The sequence below is a fragment of the Lagopus muta genome, unplaced genomic scaffold (genome assembly GCF_023343835.1).
Source record: "Lagopus muta isolate bLagMut1 unplaced genomic scaffold, bLagMut1 primary scaffold_155, whole genome shotgun sequence".
NCBI lineage: Eukaryota > Metazoa > Chordata > Aves > Galliformes > Phasianidae > Lagopus > Lagopus muta.
In genome coordinates this window covers 21,519-38,790 of record NW_026040205.1, presented here as the reverse complement: position 1 = coordinate 38,790, position 17,272 = coordinate 21,519, and the positions used below count along the sequence as shown (strand labels likewise).

At 59.1% G+C, this 17,272-nt stretch overlaps 1 protein-coding gene across 1 annotated transcript; it reads left to right on the top strand.

Annotated features, from left to right (window-relative positions):
• Nucleotides 1-1,152: 1,152 nt before the first annotated feature.
• LOC125687693 (serine-rich adhesin for platelets-like) lies at nucleotides 1,153-13,862 on the top strand (the record flags this gene model as incomplete). Its single annotated transcript, XM_048932940.1, is given in 19 exon segments — nucleotides 1,153-1,497; nucleotides 1,570-1,810; nucleotides 1,991-2,122; nucleotides 2,747-3,577; nucleotides 3,788-4,373; nucleotides 4,881-5,165; nucleotides 5,590-6,023; nucleotides 6,168-7,786; nucleotides 7,888-7,891; nucleotides 7,980-8,261; nucleotides 8,472-8,600; nucleotides 8,938-9,230; nucleotides 9,379-9,382; nucleotides 9,436-9,699; nucleotides 9,791-11,314; nucleotides 11,375-12,579; nucleotides 12,623-13,132; nucleotides 13,175-13,749; nucleotides 13,838-13,862. Coding segments are annotated over 19 exon segments (9,288 nt in total), but the record flags the coding sequence as incomplete, so codon positions are not given.
• Between the last annotated feature and the right edge of the window lie 3,410 nt (nucleotides 13,863-17,272).

The window sequence follows — 17,272 nt, the reverse complement described above, 5'->3', positions numbered from 1 at the left end:
GTCTCCGCCTCAGGTGCCACCTCCACTGCTGTCACCGCAACAGAGGAAACCTCCACCGCTGTCACCTCCACCGCTGTCACCTCCACTGCTGCCTCCACCTCAGATTCCACCTCCACAGCTGTCTCTACATCAGATGCCACCTTCACTGCTGCCACCTCCACTGCTGTCACCTCCACTGGCGACACCCCAACTGCTGTCACCTCCACTGCCATTTCCTCCACCGCTGTCACCTCCACTGGAACCACCACCACCGATGTCACCTCCACCGCTGTCACCTCTTCTGGTGACACCTCCACTGCTGTCTCCACCTCAGATGCCACCTCCACTGCTGTCACCTCTGCTGTCACCTCCTCTGCTGTCACCCCCACTGCTGTCACCTCCTCTGCTGTCACTTCTGATGCCGTCACCTCCTCAGATGTCACCTCATCTGTTGTCACCACCAGTGCCATCACCTCCACCTCTGTCCCCTCCACTGCTGGCACCTCCTCTGCTGTCGCCTCGAGTGCCACCACTGCCACCGATGTCACCTCCACAGTTGTGACTTCCACTGCCATCACCTCCACAGCTGCCACCCCCACCGATGTCAGCTCCACTGCTGTCACCTCCACTGGTGTCACCTCAACAGATGCCACCTTCACTGGTGGCACCTCCACTGTCACCTCTTCTGCTGTCAGCCAGACAGATGAAACCTCCACTGCTGTCACCTCCACTGCTGTCACCTCCACCGCTGTCACCCCCACCACTGTCACCTCCACTAGTGTCTCCACCTCAGATGCCACCTCCACTGCTGTCACCTCCACTGTCATCACTACTGGTGTCACTCCAACTTCTGTCACCTCCACTGGCGTCACCACAACAGAGGAAGCCTCCACTTCCATCACCCCCACAGATGTCACCTCCACTGGTGCCACCTCCACTGCTGTCACCTCCACTGCTGTCACCTCCACCGGTGAAGCCACCTCTGCTGTCACCTCGACAGCTTTCTCCCCATCTGTCACCCCAACAACATCACTGTCCACCTCAGCTGTGTCCTCTACTGCCATCTCCTCAGCTGTCACCTCCACTGCTGTCACCTCCACTGGTGACACCTCCACTTCTGTGTCCACCTCACGTGCCACCTCCACTGCTGTCCCCTCCACTGTCACCTCTACTGCTGTCACCCAGACAGATGAAACCTCCACTGCTGTCACCACCACTGGTGAAACCACCTCTGCTGTCACCTCCAGTGCTGTCTCTACCTCAGATTCCACCTCCACTGCTGTCTCTACATCAGATGCCACCTCCTCTGCTGTCACCCCCACCACTGTCACCTCCACTGAAGTGACCTCCACTGTCTTCTCTACTATTGAAGGATCCTCATCTGCTGTCACCTCCTCTGCTGTCACTTCTTCTGGTGGCAGCACCACTGCTGCCTCCACCTCGGATGCCACCTCCACTGCTGTCACCTCCACTGCTGTCACCCCCACAGATGCCACCTCCTCTGCTGTCCCCTCCACTGTCACCTCTACTGCTGTCACCCAGACAGATGAAACCTCCACTGCTGTCACCTCCACTGCTGTCACCTCCACCGCTGTCACCTCCACTGGTGACACCACCTCAGATGCCACCTCCACCTCTGCTGTCACCTCCACTGGTGTCTCTACCTCAGGTTCCACCTCCAATGCTGTCACCTCCAGTGCCACCACCTCAGAAGTGACCTCCGCTGTCTCCTCTACTACTGAAGGATCCTCCTCTGCTGTCACCCCCACAGATGTCACCTCCTCTGCTGTCACTTCGAGTCCCATCACATCCACAGCTGTCACCTCCACTGGTGTCACCCCGACAGAGGAAACATCCACTGCTGTCACCTCCTCTGCTGTCACCTCCACTGCTGTCACCTCCTCTGCTGTCACCTCCACTGCTGTCACCTCCACTGCTGTCCCCACCTCTGGTGCCACCTCCACTGCTGTCACCTCCTCAGATGTCCCCTCTTCTGCCACCACCTCCACAGGTGTCTCTACAACAGATGCCACCTCCACTGCTGTCACCTCCACTGCTGTCACTTCTGATGCTGTCACCTCCACAGATGTTGCCTCCACCGCTGAAACCACCACCACCGACAGCTCCACTGCTGTCACCTCAGGTGCCACCTCCACTGCCGTCACCTCTGGTGCCACCTCCACTGCTGTCACCTCTGGTGCCACCTCCACTGCTGTCACCTCCACTGCTGTCACCTCCTCTGCTGTCACCTCCACTGCTGTCACCTCTGGTGCCACCTCCACTGCTGTCACCTCCACTGCTGTCACCTCTGGTGCCACCTCCACTGCTGTCACCTCCACTGCTGTCACCTCCTCTGCTGTCACCTCCACTGCTGTCACCTCCACCGTTGAAACCACCTCTGCTGTCACCTCGACAGCTTTCTCCCCATCTGTCACCCCAACAACATCACTGTCCACCTCAGCTGTGTCCTCTACTGCCACCTCCTCTACTGCCACCTCCTCTACTGCCACCTCCTCTGCTGTCACGTCCTCTGCTGTCACCCCCACGGCTGCCTCCTCCCCTGGTGACACCTCCACTGGTGCCTCCATCTCAGATGTCACCTCCACTGCTGTCACCTCCACTGCTGTCACCTCCACTGCCACCACCTCAGAAGTGACCTCCGCTGTCTCCTCTACTACTGAAGGATCCTCGTCTGCTGTCACCTCCACTGCTGTCACCTCCACTGGTGGCACCTCTGCTGTCACCTCTACTGGCGTCACCCCGACAGATGTCACCTCCACGGCCATTTCCTCCACCTCTGTCACCTCCACTGGAACCACCACCACTGATGTCACCTCCACTGTCACCTCTTCTGCTGTCAGCCAGACAGATGAAACCTCCACTGCTGTCACCTCCACCAATGTCACCTCCACCGCTGTCACCTCCACTGGTGTCTCCACCTCAGATGCCACCTCCACAGCTGGCACCTCCACTGGTGAAACCACTACTGCTGTCACCTCCAGTGGTGCCTCCAGCTCTGATGTCACCTCTACTGCTGTCACCTCTTCTGGTGGCAGCACCACGGCCATCACTCCCACAGATGCCACCTCCACTGCTGTCACCCAGACAGATGAAACCTCCACTGCTGTCACATCCACTGGTGAAACCACCTCTGCTGTCACTTCCACTGCTGTCACCTCCACCATCACCTCCTCAGAAGGGACCTCTGCTGTCTCTTCTACCCTCACTGCTGTCACCTCCTCTGCTGTCACCTCTTCTGGTGGCAGCACCACGGCCATCACTCCCACAGATGCCACCTCCTCTGCTGTCACCTCCACTGTCACCTCTACTGCTGTCACCTCCTCTGCTGTCACCACCAATGGTGAAACCACCTCTGCTGTCACCTCCAGTGGTGTCTCTACCTCAGATGCCAGCTCCACTGCTGTCACCTCCACTGCTGTCACCTCCTCAGACGTCTCCTCTTCTGCCACCACCTCCACAGGTGTCTCTACAACTGATGCCACCTCCACTGCTGTCACTTCTGATGCTGTCACCTCCACAGATGTTGCCTCCACCGCTGAAACCACCACCACCGACAGCTCCACTGCTGTCACCTCTGGTGCCACCTCCACTGCTGTCACCTCCACTGCTGTCACCCCCACTGCCACCACCTCAGAAGTGACCTCTGCTGTCTCTTCTACCCCCACTGCTGTCACCTCCTCTGCTGTCACTTCTTCTGGTGGCAGCACCACTGCTGCCTCCACATCGGATGTCACCTCCACTGCTGTCACCTCCACTGCTGTCACCTCCACTGCTGTCACCCCCACAGATGCCACCTCCACTGCTGTCCCCTCCACTGTCACCTCTACTGCTGTCACCCAGACAGATGAAACCTCCACTGCTGTCACCTCCACCGCTGTCACCTCCACTGGTGACACCTCCACTGGTGTCTCCACCTCAGGTTCCACCTCCACTGCTGTCACCTCCACCGTCACCTCCTCAGAAGTGACCTCTGCTGTCTCTTCTACCCCTGCTGTCACCTCCTCTGCTGTCACCTCTTCTGGTGGCAGCACCACTGCTGCCGTCACCTCAGATGCCACCTCCACTGCTGGCACCTCCACTGCTGCCACCTCCACTGCTGCCACCTCCACTGCTGGCACCTCCAGTGGTGCCTCCAGCTCTGATGTCACCTCCACTGTTGTCACCTCCACTGCTGTCACTCCAACTTCTGTCACCTCCACTGGCGTCACCACAACAGAGGAAGCCTCCACTGCTGTCACCCCCACTGCTGTCACCTCCACTGGTGACACCTCCACTGGTGTCTCCATCTCAGATGTCACCTCCACTGCTGTCACCTCCACTGCCACCACCTCAGAAGTGACCTCCATTGTCTCCTCTACTACTGAAGGATCCTCGTCTGCTGTCACCTCCACTGCTGTCACCTCCACTGCTGTCACCTCCACTGCTGTCACCTCCTCAGATGTCCCCTCCTCTGCCACCACCTCCACAGGTGTCTCTACAACAGATGCCACCTCCAATGTTGTCACCTCCACTGCTGTCACTTCTGATGCTGTCACCTCCGCAGATGTTGCCTCCACCGCTGAAACCACCACCACCGACAGCTCCACCGCTGTCACTTCTGGTGCCACCTCCACTGCTGTCACCTCCACTGCTGTCACCTCCACTGCTGTCACCTCCGGTGCCACCTCCACTGGTGTCTCCACATCAGATGCCACCTCCACTGCTGTCACCTCCACTGCTGTCACCTCCATTGGTGACACCTCCACTGCTGCCTCCACCTCAGATGCCACCTCCACTGCTGTCACCTCCACTGCTGTCACCTCCACTGCTGTCACCTCCTCTGCTGTCACCTCGAGTGCCACCACTGCCACCGATGTCACCTCCACAGTTGTGACTTCCAGTGCCATCACCTCCACAGCTGCCACCCCCACCGATGTCACCTCCACTGCTGTCACCTCCAGTGCCACCACTGCCACAGATGTCAGCTCCCCTGCTGTCACCTCCACTGCTGTCACCTCAACAGATGCCACCTTCACTGCTGTCACCTCCACTGGTGTCACCTCAACAGATGCCACTTTCACTGGTGGCACCTCCACTGTCACCTCTTCTGCTGTCAGCCAGACAGATGAAACCTCCACTGCTGTCACCTCCACCAATGTCACCCCCCACCACTGTCACCTCCACTGGTGTCTCCACCTCAGATGCCACCTCCACTGCTGGCACCTCCACTGGTGAAACCACTACTGCTGTCACCTCCAGTGGTGCCTCCAGCTCTGATGTCACCTCCAGTGTTGTCACCTCCACTGCTGTCACCTCCACTGCTGCCTCCACCTCAGGTTCCACCTCCACAGCTGTCTCTACATCAGATGCCACCTCCTCTACTGCCACCTCCACTGCTGTCACCTCCACTGCCACCACCTCAGAAGTGACCGCCGCTGTCTCCTCCACTACAGAAGGATCCTCCTCTGCTGTCACCTCCAGTGCTGTCACCTCCACTGGTGAAACCACCTCTGCTGTCACCTCCACTGGTGTCTCTACCTCAGATGCCTCCTCCACTGCTGTCACCCCCACTGCTGTCACCTCCACTGCTGTCACCCCCACTGCTGTCACCTCCACTGCTGTCACCTCCACCGTTGAAGCCACCTCTGCTGTCACCTCGACAGCTTTCTCCACATCTGTCACCCCAACAACATCACTGTCCACCTCAGCTGTGTCCTCTACTGCCACCTCCTCTACTGCCACCTCCTCTGCTGTCACCCCCACAGCTGCCACCTCCATTGGTGACACCTCCACTGCTGCCTCCACCTCCGATGCCACCTCCACTGCTGTCACCTCCACTGTCACCTCTACTGCTGTCACCTCAACAGATGAAACCTCCACTGCTGTCTCTTCCACGACTGTCACCCCAACTGCTGTCACCCCAACTGCTGTCACCTCCACTGCTGTCACCTCCACTGCTGTCACTTCTGATGCTGTCACCTCCGCAGATGTCACCTCCACCGCTGAAACCACCACCACCGACAGCTCCACTGCTGTCACCTCTGGTGCCACCTCCACTGCTGTCACCTCTGGTGCCACCTCCTCTGGTGCCACCTCCACCGCTGTCACCTCTGGTGCCACCTCCACTGCTGTCACCTCCACTGCTGTCACCTCCACCGTTGAAACCACCTCTGCTGTCACCTCGACAGCTTTCTCCACATCTGTCACCCCAACAACATCACTGTCCACCTCAGCTGTGTCCTCTACTGCCACCTCCTCTACTGCCACCTCCACTGCTGTCACCTCCTCAGCTGCCACCTCCATTGGTGACACCTCCACTGCTGCCTCCACCTCAGATGCCACCTCCACTGCTGTCACCTCCACTGCTGTCACCTCGAGTCCCATCACTGCCACAGATGTCACCTCCACTTCTGCTACCTCCACAGATGTCACCTCCACTGCTGTCACCTCCATTGGAGCCACCTCCACTGCTTTCACCTCCTCTGCTGTCACCTCGAGTGCCACCACTGCCACCGATGTCACCTCCACAGTTGTGACTTCCACTGCCATCACCTCCACAGCTGCCACCCCCACCGATGTCACCTCCACTGCTGTCACCTCGAGTGCCACCACTGCCACAGATGTCAGCTCCCCTGCTGTCACCTCCACTGCTGTCACCTCAAGTCCCACCACTGCCACTGCTGTCACCTCCACTGCTGTCACCTCAACAGATGCCACCTTCGCTGGTAGCACCTCCACTGTCACCTCTTCTGCTGTCAGCCAGACAGATGAAACCTCCACAGCTGCCACCCCCACTGCTGTCACCTCCACTGGTGTCTCCACCTCAGATGCCACCTCCACTGCTGTCACCTCCACTGCTGTCACCTCCACTGCCACCTCTACTGCAGTCACCCAGACAGATGAAACCACCTCTGCTGTCACCTCCACTGCTGTCACCTCTACTCCTGTCACCTCTGGTGCCACCTCCACTGCTGTCACCTCCACTGCTGTCACCTCCACAGGTGAAGCCACCTCTGCTGTCACCTCGACAGCTTTCTCCCCATCTGTCACTCCAACAACATCACTGCCCACCTCAGCTGTGTCCTCTACTGCCACCTCTTCTACTGCCACCTCCACAGCTGTCACCTCCACTGGTGTCTCCACCTCAGACGCCACCTCCACTGCTGCCACCTCTTCTGCTGTCACTCCAACTTCTGTCACCTCCTCTGCTGTCACCTCCACTGTCACCTCTTCTGCTGTCACTCCGACTTCTGTCACCTCCACTGGCGTCACCCCAACAGAGGAAACCTCGACTTCTGTCACCGCCACAGATGTCACTTCCACTGCTGTCACCTCCACTGCTGTCACCTCCTCTGCTGTCACCTCTTCTGGTGGCAGCACCACGGCCGTCACCCCCACAGATGCCACCTCCACCGCTGTCACCTCCACTGGTGAAACCACCTCTGCTGTCACCTCCAGTGGTGTCTCTACCTCAGATGCCACCTCCACTGCTGTCACTCCAACTTCTGTCACCTCCACTGGTGTCACCCCAACAGAGGAAACCTCGACTTCCGTCACCTCCACCGCTGTCACCTCCACTGCTGTCACCTCCACTGGTGACACCTCCATTGGTGACACGTCCACTGCTGTCTCCACCTCAGATGCCACCTCCTCTGCTGTCACCTCCACTGCTGTCACCTCCACTGCTGTCACTCCAACTTCTGTCACCTCCACTGGCGTCACCATAACAGAGGAAACCTCAACTTCTGTCACCCCCACAACAGCCACCCCAACAGAAATCACCTCCACTGCTTTCACCTCCACTGCTGTCACCTCGAGTGCCACCACTGCCACTGCTGTCACCTCCACTGCTGTCACCTCCACTGCTGTCACCTCCTCAGATGTCCCCTCTTCTGCCACCACCTCCAGTGGTGTCTCTACAACAGATGCCACCTCCACTGCTGTCACCTCCACTGCTGTCACCTCCACTGCTGTCACTTCTGATGCCGTCACCTCCGCAGATGTCACCTCATCTGTTGTCACCACCAGTGCCATCACCTCCACCTCTGTCACCTCTACTGATGGCACTTCCTCTGCTGCCACCTCGAGTGCCACCACTGACACTGATGTCACCTCCACTGCTGTCACCTCCATTGGAGCCACCTCCACTGATGTCACTGCCTCTGCTGTCACCTCCAGTGCCACCACAGCCACCGATGCCACCTCCACAGTTGTGACTTCCACTGCCATCACCTCCACAGCTGCCACCTCCACTGATGTCACCTCCTCTGCGGTCACCTCAAGTCCCACCACTGCCACTGCTGTCACCACCACTGCTGGCACCTCCACAGATGTCACCTCCACTGCCACCACCTCCACAGCCATCACTTCAGGGGTCACCAGCACTGCTGCCAATCCCACTGCTGTCACCTCCACTGCTGTCACTTCCAGTGCCACCTCTGCCACTGCTGTCACCTCCACTTCTGCTACCTCTACTGCTGTCACCTCTACAGGCATCACTTCTGGTGTCACCTCCACTGGAGCCACCTCCAGTGCTGTCACCTCCTCTCCTGTCACCTCCTCTCCTGTCACCTCCACTGCTGTCACCTCCACTGCCACCACCTCCACAGCCATCACTTCTGGTGTCACCAGCACTGCTGCCAATCCCACTGCTGTCACCTCCTCTGCTGTCACCTCGAGTCCCATCACATCCACAGATGTCACCTCCTCTTCTGCTACCTCCACTGCTGTCACCTCCACTGCTGTCACCACCACTGGTGAAACCACCTCTGCTGTCACCTCCAGTGGTGTCTCTACCTCAGGTGCCACCTCCACTGCTGCCACCTCCACTGCTGTCACTTCAACTTCTGTCACCTCCACTGGCGTCACCCTAACAGAGGAAACCTCGACTTCTGTCACCGCCACAGATGTCACTTCCACCGCTGTCACCTCCTCTGCTGTCACCTCTTCTGGTGGCAGCACCACGGCCGTCACCCCCCACAGATGCCACCTCCACTGCTGTCACCTCCACTGCTGTCTCCACTTCCGATGCCACCTCCTCTGCTGTCACCTCCAGTGTTGCCTCCAGCTCTGATGTCACCTCAACTGCTATCACTCCAACAGCTGTCACCTCCACTGCCACCACTACTGGTGTAACTCCAACTTCTGTCACCTCCACTGGCATCACCCAAACAGAGGAAACCTCCACTGCTGTCACCTCCACTGCTGTCACCTCTACTGGTGAAACCACCTCTGCTGTCACCTCCACTGAGGTCTCTACCTCAGATGCCACCTCCACTGCTGTCACCTCCACTGCTGTCACCTCCACTGCTGTCACCTCCACCGGTGAAACCACCTCTGCTGTCACCTCGACAGCTTTCTCCCCATCTGTCACCCCAACAACATCACTGTCCACCTCAGCTGTGTCCTCTACTGCCACCTCCTCTACTGCCACCTCCTCTGCTGTTACCCCCACAGCTGCCACCTCCATTGGTGACACCTCCACTGCTGCCTCCACCTCAGATGCCACCTCCACTGCTGCCACCTCCACTGCTGCCACCTCAGAAGTGACCTCCACTGTGTCCTCTACTACTGAAGGATCCTCCACTGCTGTCACCTCCACTGCTGTCACCTCAACTGCTGTCACCCCCACTGCTGTCACCTCCACCGTCACCTCCTCAGAAGTCACCTCTGCTGTCTCTTCTACCCCTGCTGTCACCTCCTCTGCTGTCACCTCTTCTGGTGGCAGCACCACTGCTGCCTCCACCTCAGATGCCACCTCCACTGCTGTCACCCCCCACTGCTGTCACCTCCACTGCCACCACCTCCACAGCTGTCACCTCAACAGATGTCACCTCCTCTGCTGTCACCTCCATTGGAGCCACCTCCACCGATGTCACCTCCACTGCTGCCACCTCGAGTGCCACCACTGCCACTGATGTCACCTCCACAGGCATCACTTCTGGTGTCACCACCACTGCCATCACCTCCACTTCTGCCACCTCCACAGACGTCACCTCCTCTGCTGTCACCTCTACTGGAACCACCACCACTGATTTCACCTCTACTGCCATCACCCCCACTGATGTCACCTCATCTGTTGTCACCACAAGTGCCATCACCTCCACCGATGTCACCTCCACTTCTGCTACCTCCACTGCTGTCACCTCCGCAGCCATCACTTCTGGTGTCACCTCCACTGCTGTCACCTCCATTGAAGCCACATCCACTGATGCCACTTCCTCTGCTGTCACCTCGAGTGCCACCACTTCCACAGATGTCACCTCCACTGCTGTCACCTCCACTGCTGTCACCCCCACAGATGTCACCTCCTCTCATGTCACCCCTACTGCTGACACCTCCACTGCCATCACCTCCACAGACGTCACCTCTGCACTTGAAACCTCCACTGCTGTCACCTCGAGTGCCACCACTGCAACTGATGTCACCTCCACTGCTGTCACCTCCATTGGAGCCACCTCCACCGGTGTCACCTCCTCAGCTGTCACCTCGAGTTCCATTACTGCCACTGCTGTCACCTCCACTGCTGTCACCTCCACAGATGTCACCTCAACAAATGTCACCTCCACTGCTGTCACCTCCATTGGAGCCACCTCCACCGGTGTCACCTCCTCTGCTGTCACCTCCTCTGCTGTCACCTCGAGTGCCACCACTGCCACTGATGTCACCTCCACTGATGTCACCACCACTGATGTCACCTCCAGAGACATCACTTCTGGTGCCACCTCCACTGCTGTCACCTCCACTGCCACCACTACGGGTGTAACTCCGACTTCTGTCACCTCCACTGGCGTCACCACAGCAGAGGAAACCTCCTCCAATGTCACCTCCACTGCTGTCACCTCGAGTGCCACCACTGCCACAGATGTCACCTCCACAGTTGTGACTTCCAGTGCCATCACCTCCACAGCTGCCACCCCCACTGATGTCACCTCCACTGCTGTCACCTCAAGTGCCACCTCCACAGATGTCACCTCCAGTTCTGCCACCTCCACAGATGTCACCTCAGCAGACATAACTTCTGGTGTCACCTCCACTGCTGTCACCTCCACCGATGTCTCCTTAAGTGCCACCACTGCCACTGCTGTCACCTCCACTGCTGTCACCTCCACAGATGTCACCTCCACTTCTGCTACCTCCACCGATGTCACCTCCTCTCCTCTCACCTCCACTTCTGCTACCTCCACCGATGTCACCTCCTCTCCTGTCACCTCCTCTCCTGTCACCTCCACTGCTGTCACCTCCACTGCTTTCACCTCCACTGCCACCACTACTGGTGTAACTCCAACTTCCGTCACCTCCACTGGCGTCACCACAGCAGAGGAAACCTCCTCCAGTGTCACCTCCACTGCTGTCACCTCCACTGCTGTCACCTCCACTGCTGTCACCTCCTCAGCTGTCACCTCGAGTGCCACCACTGCCACCAATGTCACCTCCACAGTTGTGACTTCCACTGCCATCACCTCCACTGCTGCCACCCCCACATATGTCACCACCTCAGCTGTCACCTCAACTGCCACCACTGCCACCGATGTCACCTCCACAGCTGTCACCTCGAGTGCCACCACTGCCACTGCTGTCACCTCCACTTCTGCCACCTCCACAGATGTTACCTCAGCAGACATAACTTCTGCTGTCACCTCCACTGCTGTCACCTCCACTGCTGTCACCTCCACAGATGTCACCTCCTCTCATGTCACCCCTACTGCTGTCACCTCCACTGCCATCACCTCCACAGACGTCACCTCTGCACTTGAAACCTCCACTGCTGTCACCTCGAGTGCCACCACTGCCACTGCTGTCACCTCCACTTCTGCTACCTCCACTGCTGTCACCTCCACTTCTGCTACCTCCACTGATGTCACCTCCATAGACATAACTTCTGGTGTCACCTCAACAGATGTCACCTCCACTGCTGTCACCTCCATTGGAGCCACCTCCACTGATGTCACCTCCTCAGCTGTCACCTCGAGTGCCACCACTGCCACTGCTGTCACCTCGACTGCTGTCACCTCCACTGCTGTCACCACGAGTCCCATCACTGCCACAGATGTCACCTCCACTTCTGCTACCTCCACTGCTGTCACCTCCTCTCCTGTCACCACCACTGCTGTCACTCCCACTGATGTCACCTCCACTGCTGTCACCTCCACCGATGTCACATCCTCTCCTGTCACCTCCACTTCTGCTACCTCCACTGCAGGCACCTCCACAGACATCACTTCTGCTGTCACCTCCACTGCTGCCACTCCCACCGATGTCACCTCAACAGATGTCACCTCCACTGCTGTCACCTCCGTTGGAGCCACCTCCACTGATGTCACCTCCTCAGCTGTCACCTCGAGTGCCACCACTGCCACTGCTGTCACCTCCACTTCTGCCTCCTCCACAGATGTTACCTCAGCAGACATAACTTCTGGTGTCACCTCCACTGACATCACCTCCACTGCTGTCACCTCCACTGATGTCACCTCCTCAGCTGTCACCTCAAGTGCCACCACTGCCACTGCTGTCACCTCCACTTCTGCTACTTCCACAGATGCCACCTCCTCTGGTTCCACCTCCACTGCTGTCACCTCCACTGCTGTCACCTCCAGTACTGTCACCTCAACTGCCATCACCTCCACTGCTGTCACCTCCACAGGCATCACTTCTGCTGTCACCTCCACTGCTGCCACTCCCACCGATGTCACCTCAACACATGTCACCTCCACTGCTGTCACCTCCATTGGAGCCACCTCCACCGGTGTCACCTCCTCAGCTGTCACCTCGAATCCCATCACCTCCACTGCTGCCACTCCTACAAATGTCACCTCACCTCTTGTCACCTCGAGTGCAATCACCTCCACTGCTGTCACCTCCATTGGAGCCACCTCCACCGGTGTCACCTCCTCAGCTGTCACATCGAGTGCCACCACTGACACTGCTGTCACCTCCACTTCTGCAACCTCCACTGCTGTCACCTCCACAGGCATCACTTCTGGTGTCACCTCCACTGGAGCCACCACCAGTGCTGTCACCTCCTCTCCTGTCACCTCCACTGACATCACCTCCACTGCTGTCACCTCCACTTCTGCCACCTCCACAGATGTCACCTCCTCTGCTGTCACCTCTACTGGAACCACCACCACTGATTTCACCTCTACTGCCATCAGTCCCACTGATGTCACCTCATCTGTTGTCACCTCCATTGCAGCCACATCCACTGATGCCACTTCCTCAGCTGTCACCTCGAGTGCCACCACTGACACTGCTGTCACCTCCACAGACGTAACTTCTGGTCTCACCTCAACAGATGTCACCTCTACTTCTGCTCCCTCCACAGCTGCCACCCCCACCGAATTCACCTCCTCTGCTGTCACCTTGAGTCCCATCACCTCCACTGCTGTCACCTCCACTTCTGCTACCTCCACTGCTGTCACCTCTACAGGAATCACTTCTGGTGTCACCTCCACTGCTGTCACCTCCATTGGAGCCACCTCCACCAATGTCACCTCCTCTCCTGTCACCTTCACTGACATCACCAGCACTGCTGTCACCTCCACTGCTTTCACCTCCACTGCTGTCACCTCAAATGTTGTCACCTCAAGTGCCACCACTGCCACAGATGTCACCTCCACTGCTGTCACCTTGAGTCCCATCACCACCACTGCTGTCACCTCCACTGCTGTCACCTCCACAGCCATCACTTCTGGTGTCACCTCCACTGCTGCCACTCCAACAGATGTCACCTCCACTGCTGTCACCTCCACTGCTGTCACCTCCACTGATGTCACCTCCACTGATGTCACTCCTACAGATGTCACCTCAACAGATGTCACCTCCATTGGAGCCACCTCCACCGGTGTCACCTCCTCAGCTGTCACCTCAAGTGCCACCACTGACACAGATGTCACCCCCACAGATGTCACCTCCTCTCATGTCACCCCTACTGCTGTCACCTCCACTGCCATCACCTCCACAGACGTCACCTCTGCACTTGAAACCTCCACTGCTGTCACTTCGAGTGCCACCACTGCCACTGATGTCACCTCCACAGCTGTCACCTCCACTTCTGCTACCTCCACTGATGTCACCTCCATAGACATAACTTCTGGTGTCACCTCCACAGATGTCACCTCCACTGCTGTCACCTCCATTGGAGCCACCTCCACTGATGTCACCTCCTCAGCTGTCACCTCAAGTGCCACCACTGCCACTGCTGTCACCTCCACAGATGTCACCTCTTCTCCTTTCACCTCCACTGAAATCACCACTGCTGTCACTTCGAGTCCCATCACCTCCACTGCTGTCACCTCCACTGCTGTCACCACAACTGCCATCACATCCACCGATGTCACCTCCACCGATGTCACCTCCACCGATGTCACCTCCACAGATGTCACCTGCTCTGCCCCCACCTGTACAGGCAGCACTTCTGCTGTCACCTCCACAGATGTCACCCCCACTGATGTCACCCCCACCGATGTCACCACTGATGTCACCTCCACCAATGTCACCCCCACTGATGTCACCACCAATGTCACCCCCACCGATGTCACCACTGATGTCACCTCCACCGATGTCACCTCCCCCACCCCCACCTCTACAGGCAGCACTTCTGATGTCACCTCCACCGATGTCACCCCCACCGATGTCACCACTGATGTCACCCCCACCGATGTCACCCCCACTGATGTCACCTCCACTGATGTCACCTCCACCAATGTCACCCCCACCGATGTCACCTCCACCGATGTCACCCCCACCGATGTCACCTCCACCAATGTCACCCCCACTGATGTCACCTCCACTGATGTCACCTCCACCAATGTCACCCCCACCGATGTCACCTCCACCGATGTCACCTCCACCGATGTCACCACTGATGTCACCCCCACTGATGTCACCTCCACCAATGTCACCCCCACCGATGTCACCACTGATGTCACCCCAACTGATGTCACCACCGATGTCACCACTGATGTCACCCCCACCGATGTCACCCCCACAGATGTCACCTCCACTGCTCTCACCTCCACTGATGTCACCTCCAACTCTGCCTCCTCTTCTTCCCCAACCACATCCACAACCACAACCACAACCACAAGCACAGCCACCACCACAACCGCAGCGACCACCACCTCTTCAGGTGAGCCTCACCCCATCTCCCCCCCCACCCCAAATGTCACCCCCACCCCATTGTCACCCCCCCACCCCATCCTCACCCCCCCCATCGTCACCCCCACCCCAAATGTCACCCCTCACCCCATTTCCCCCCCCACCCCATCGTCACCCCCACCCCAAATGTCACCCCCATATCATCTCCCCCCACCCCATCGTCACCCCTCACCCCATCATCACCCCCCACCCCAAATGTCACCCCCACCCCATTTCCCCCCCCCACCCCATCATCACCACCACCCCAAATGTCACCCCCACCCCATTTTCACCCCCCCATCGTCACCCCCACCCCAAATGTCACCCTCACCCCATCCCCCCTGATCATCACCCCCACCCCAAATGTCACCCCCATTTCCTGCCCCCCACCACACCATTGTCACCCCCACCCCAAATGTCACCCCATCTCCCCAAATGTCGCCCTCACCCCATCCCCCCCATCATCACCCCCACCCCAAATGTCACCCCCACCCCATCCACCCCCCCATCGTCACCCCCATCCCAAATGTCACCCTCACCCCATCCCCCCCCATCATCACCACCACCCCAAATGTCACCCCCCCCACCCCCCCCACCCCATCGTCACCCCTCACCCCATCTCCCCCCCACCCCAAATGTCACCCCCATCCCCCCCCATCATCACCACAACCCCAAATGTCACCTCCATCCCCTGCCCCCCACCCCATCGTCACCCCCACCCCAAATGTCACCCCTCACCCCATTTTCACCCCCACCCCATCCCCCCCCACCCCACAGCCCCCCCCCACCCCATCATCATCCCTCACCCCAAATGTCACCACCCCCCATTGCCCCCCCACCCCATCGTCACCCCCACCCCAAATGTCACCCCCATATCATCTCCCCCCACCCCATCGTCACCCCTCACCCCATCATCACCCCCCACCCCAAATGTCACCCCCAACCCCCTCCCCCCCCCAATTGTCACCCCCCACCCCAAATGTCACCCCCATACCATCTCCCCCCACCCCATTGTCACCCCTCACCCCATTGTCCCCCCCACCCCATTGCCGCCCCTACCCCATTGTCACCCCCACCCCATCGTCACCCCCACCCCAAAAGTCACCCCATCTCCCCAAATGTCACCCCCATCCCCTGCCCCCCACCCCATCTCCCCCCCCACCCCAAATGTCACCCTCACCCCATCCCCCCCCCACCCCAAATGTCACCCCAACCCCATCGTCACCCCCACCCCAAATGTCACCCCTCACCCCATTTTCACCCCCACCCCATCCCCCCCCCACCCCACAGTCCACCCCACCCTATTGTTACCCCCACCCCAAATGTCACCCCCATACCATCCCCCCACCCCATTGTCACCCCCATCCCAAATGTCACCCCCACCCCATTGTCACCCCCCCCACCCCATCCTCACCCCCCCCCATCGTCAACCCCCACCCCAAATGTCACCCCCCACCCCATATCCCCCCCCACCCCACAGTCCCCCCCACCCTATTGTTACCCCCACCCCATCGTCGTCCCTCATCCCAAATGTCACCACCCCCCATTTTCACCCCCACCCCATCGTCACCCCCACCCCCAAATGTCACCCCCACACCATCTCCCCCCACCCCATCGTCACCCCCTCCCCATCGTCACCCCCACCCCATCCCATCCCCCCACCTCATTGCCCCCCCCACCACCCCAAATGTCACCCCTCACCCCATTTTCACCCCCACCCCATCCCCCCCCACCCCAAATGTCACCCCCCACCCCATCCCCCCCCCACCCCATTGTCACCCCCCACCCCAAAAGTCACCCCATCTCCCCAAATGTCACCCCCCATCCCCCCCCATCATCACCACCACCCCAAATGTCGCCCCCATTTCCTGCCCCCCACCCCATCGTCACCCCCACCCCAAATGCCACCACCCCCCATTTCCCCCCACCCAATCGTCACCCCCACCCCAAATGTCACCCCCATTTCCTGCCCCCCACCCCATCGTCATCCCTCACCCCAAATGTCACCACCCCCCATTGCCCCCCACCCCATCGTCCCCCCCACCCCATTTCCACCCCCCTCCACCACATCGCCCCCCTCACCCCATTTCCCCCCCCACCCCATCATCCCCCCCACCCCATCATTCCCTCCACCCCATTTCCACCCCCCTCCACC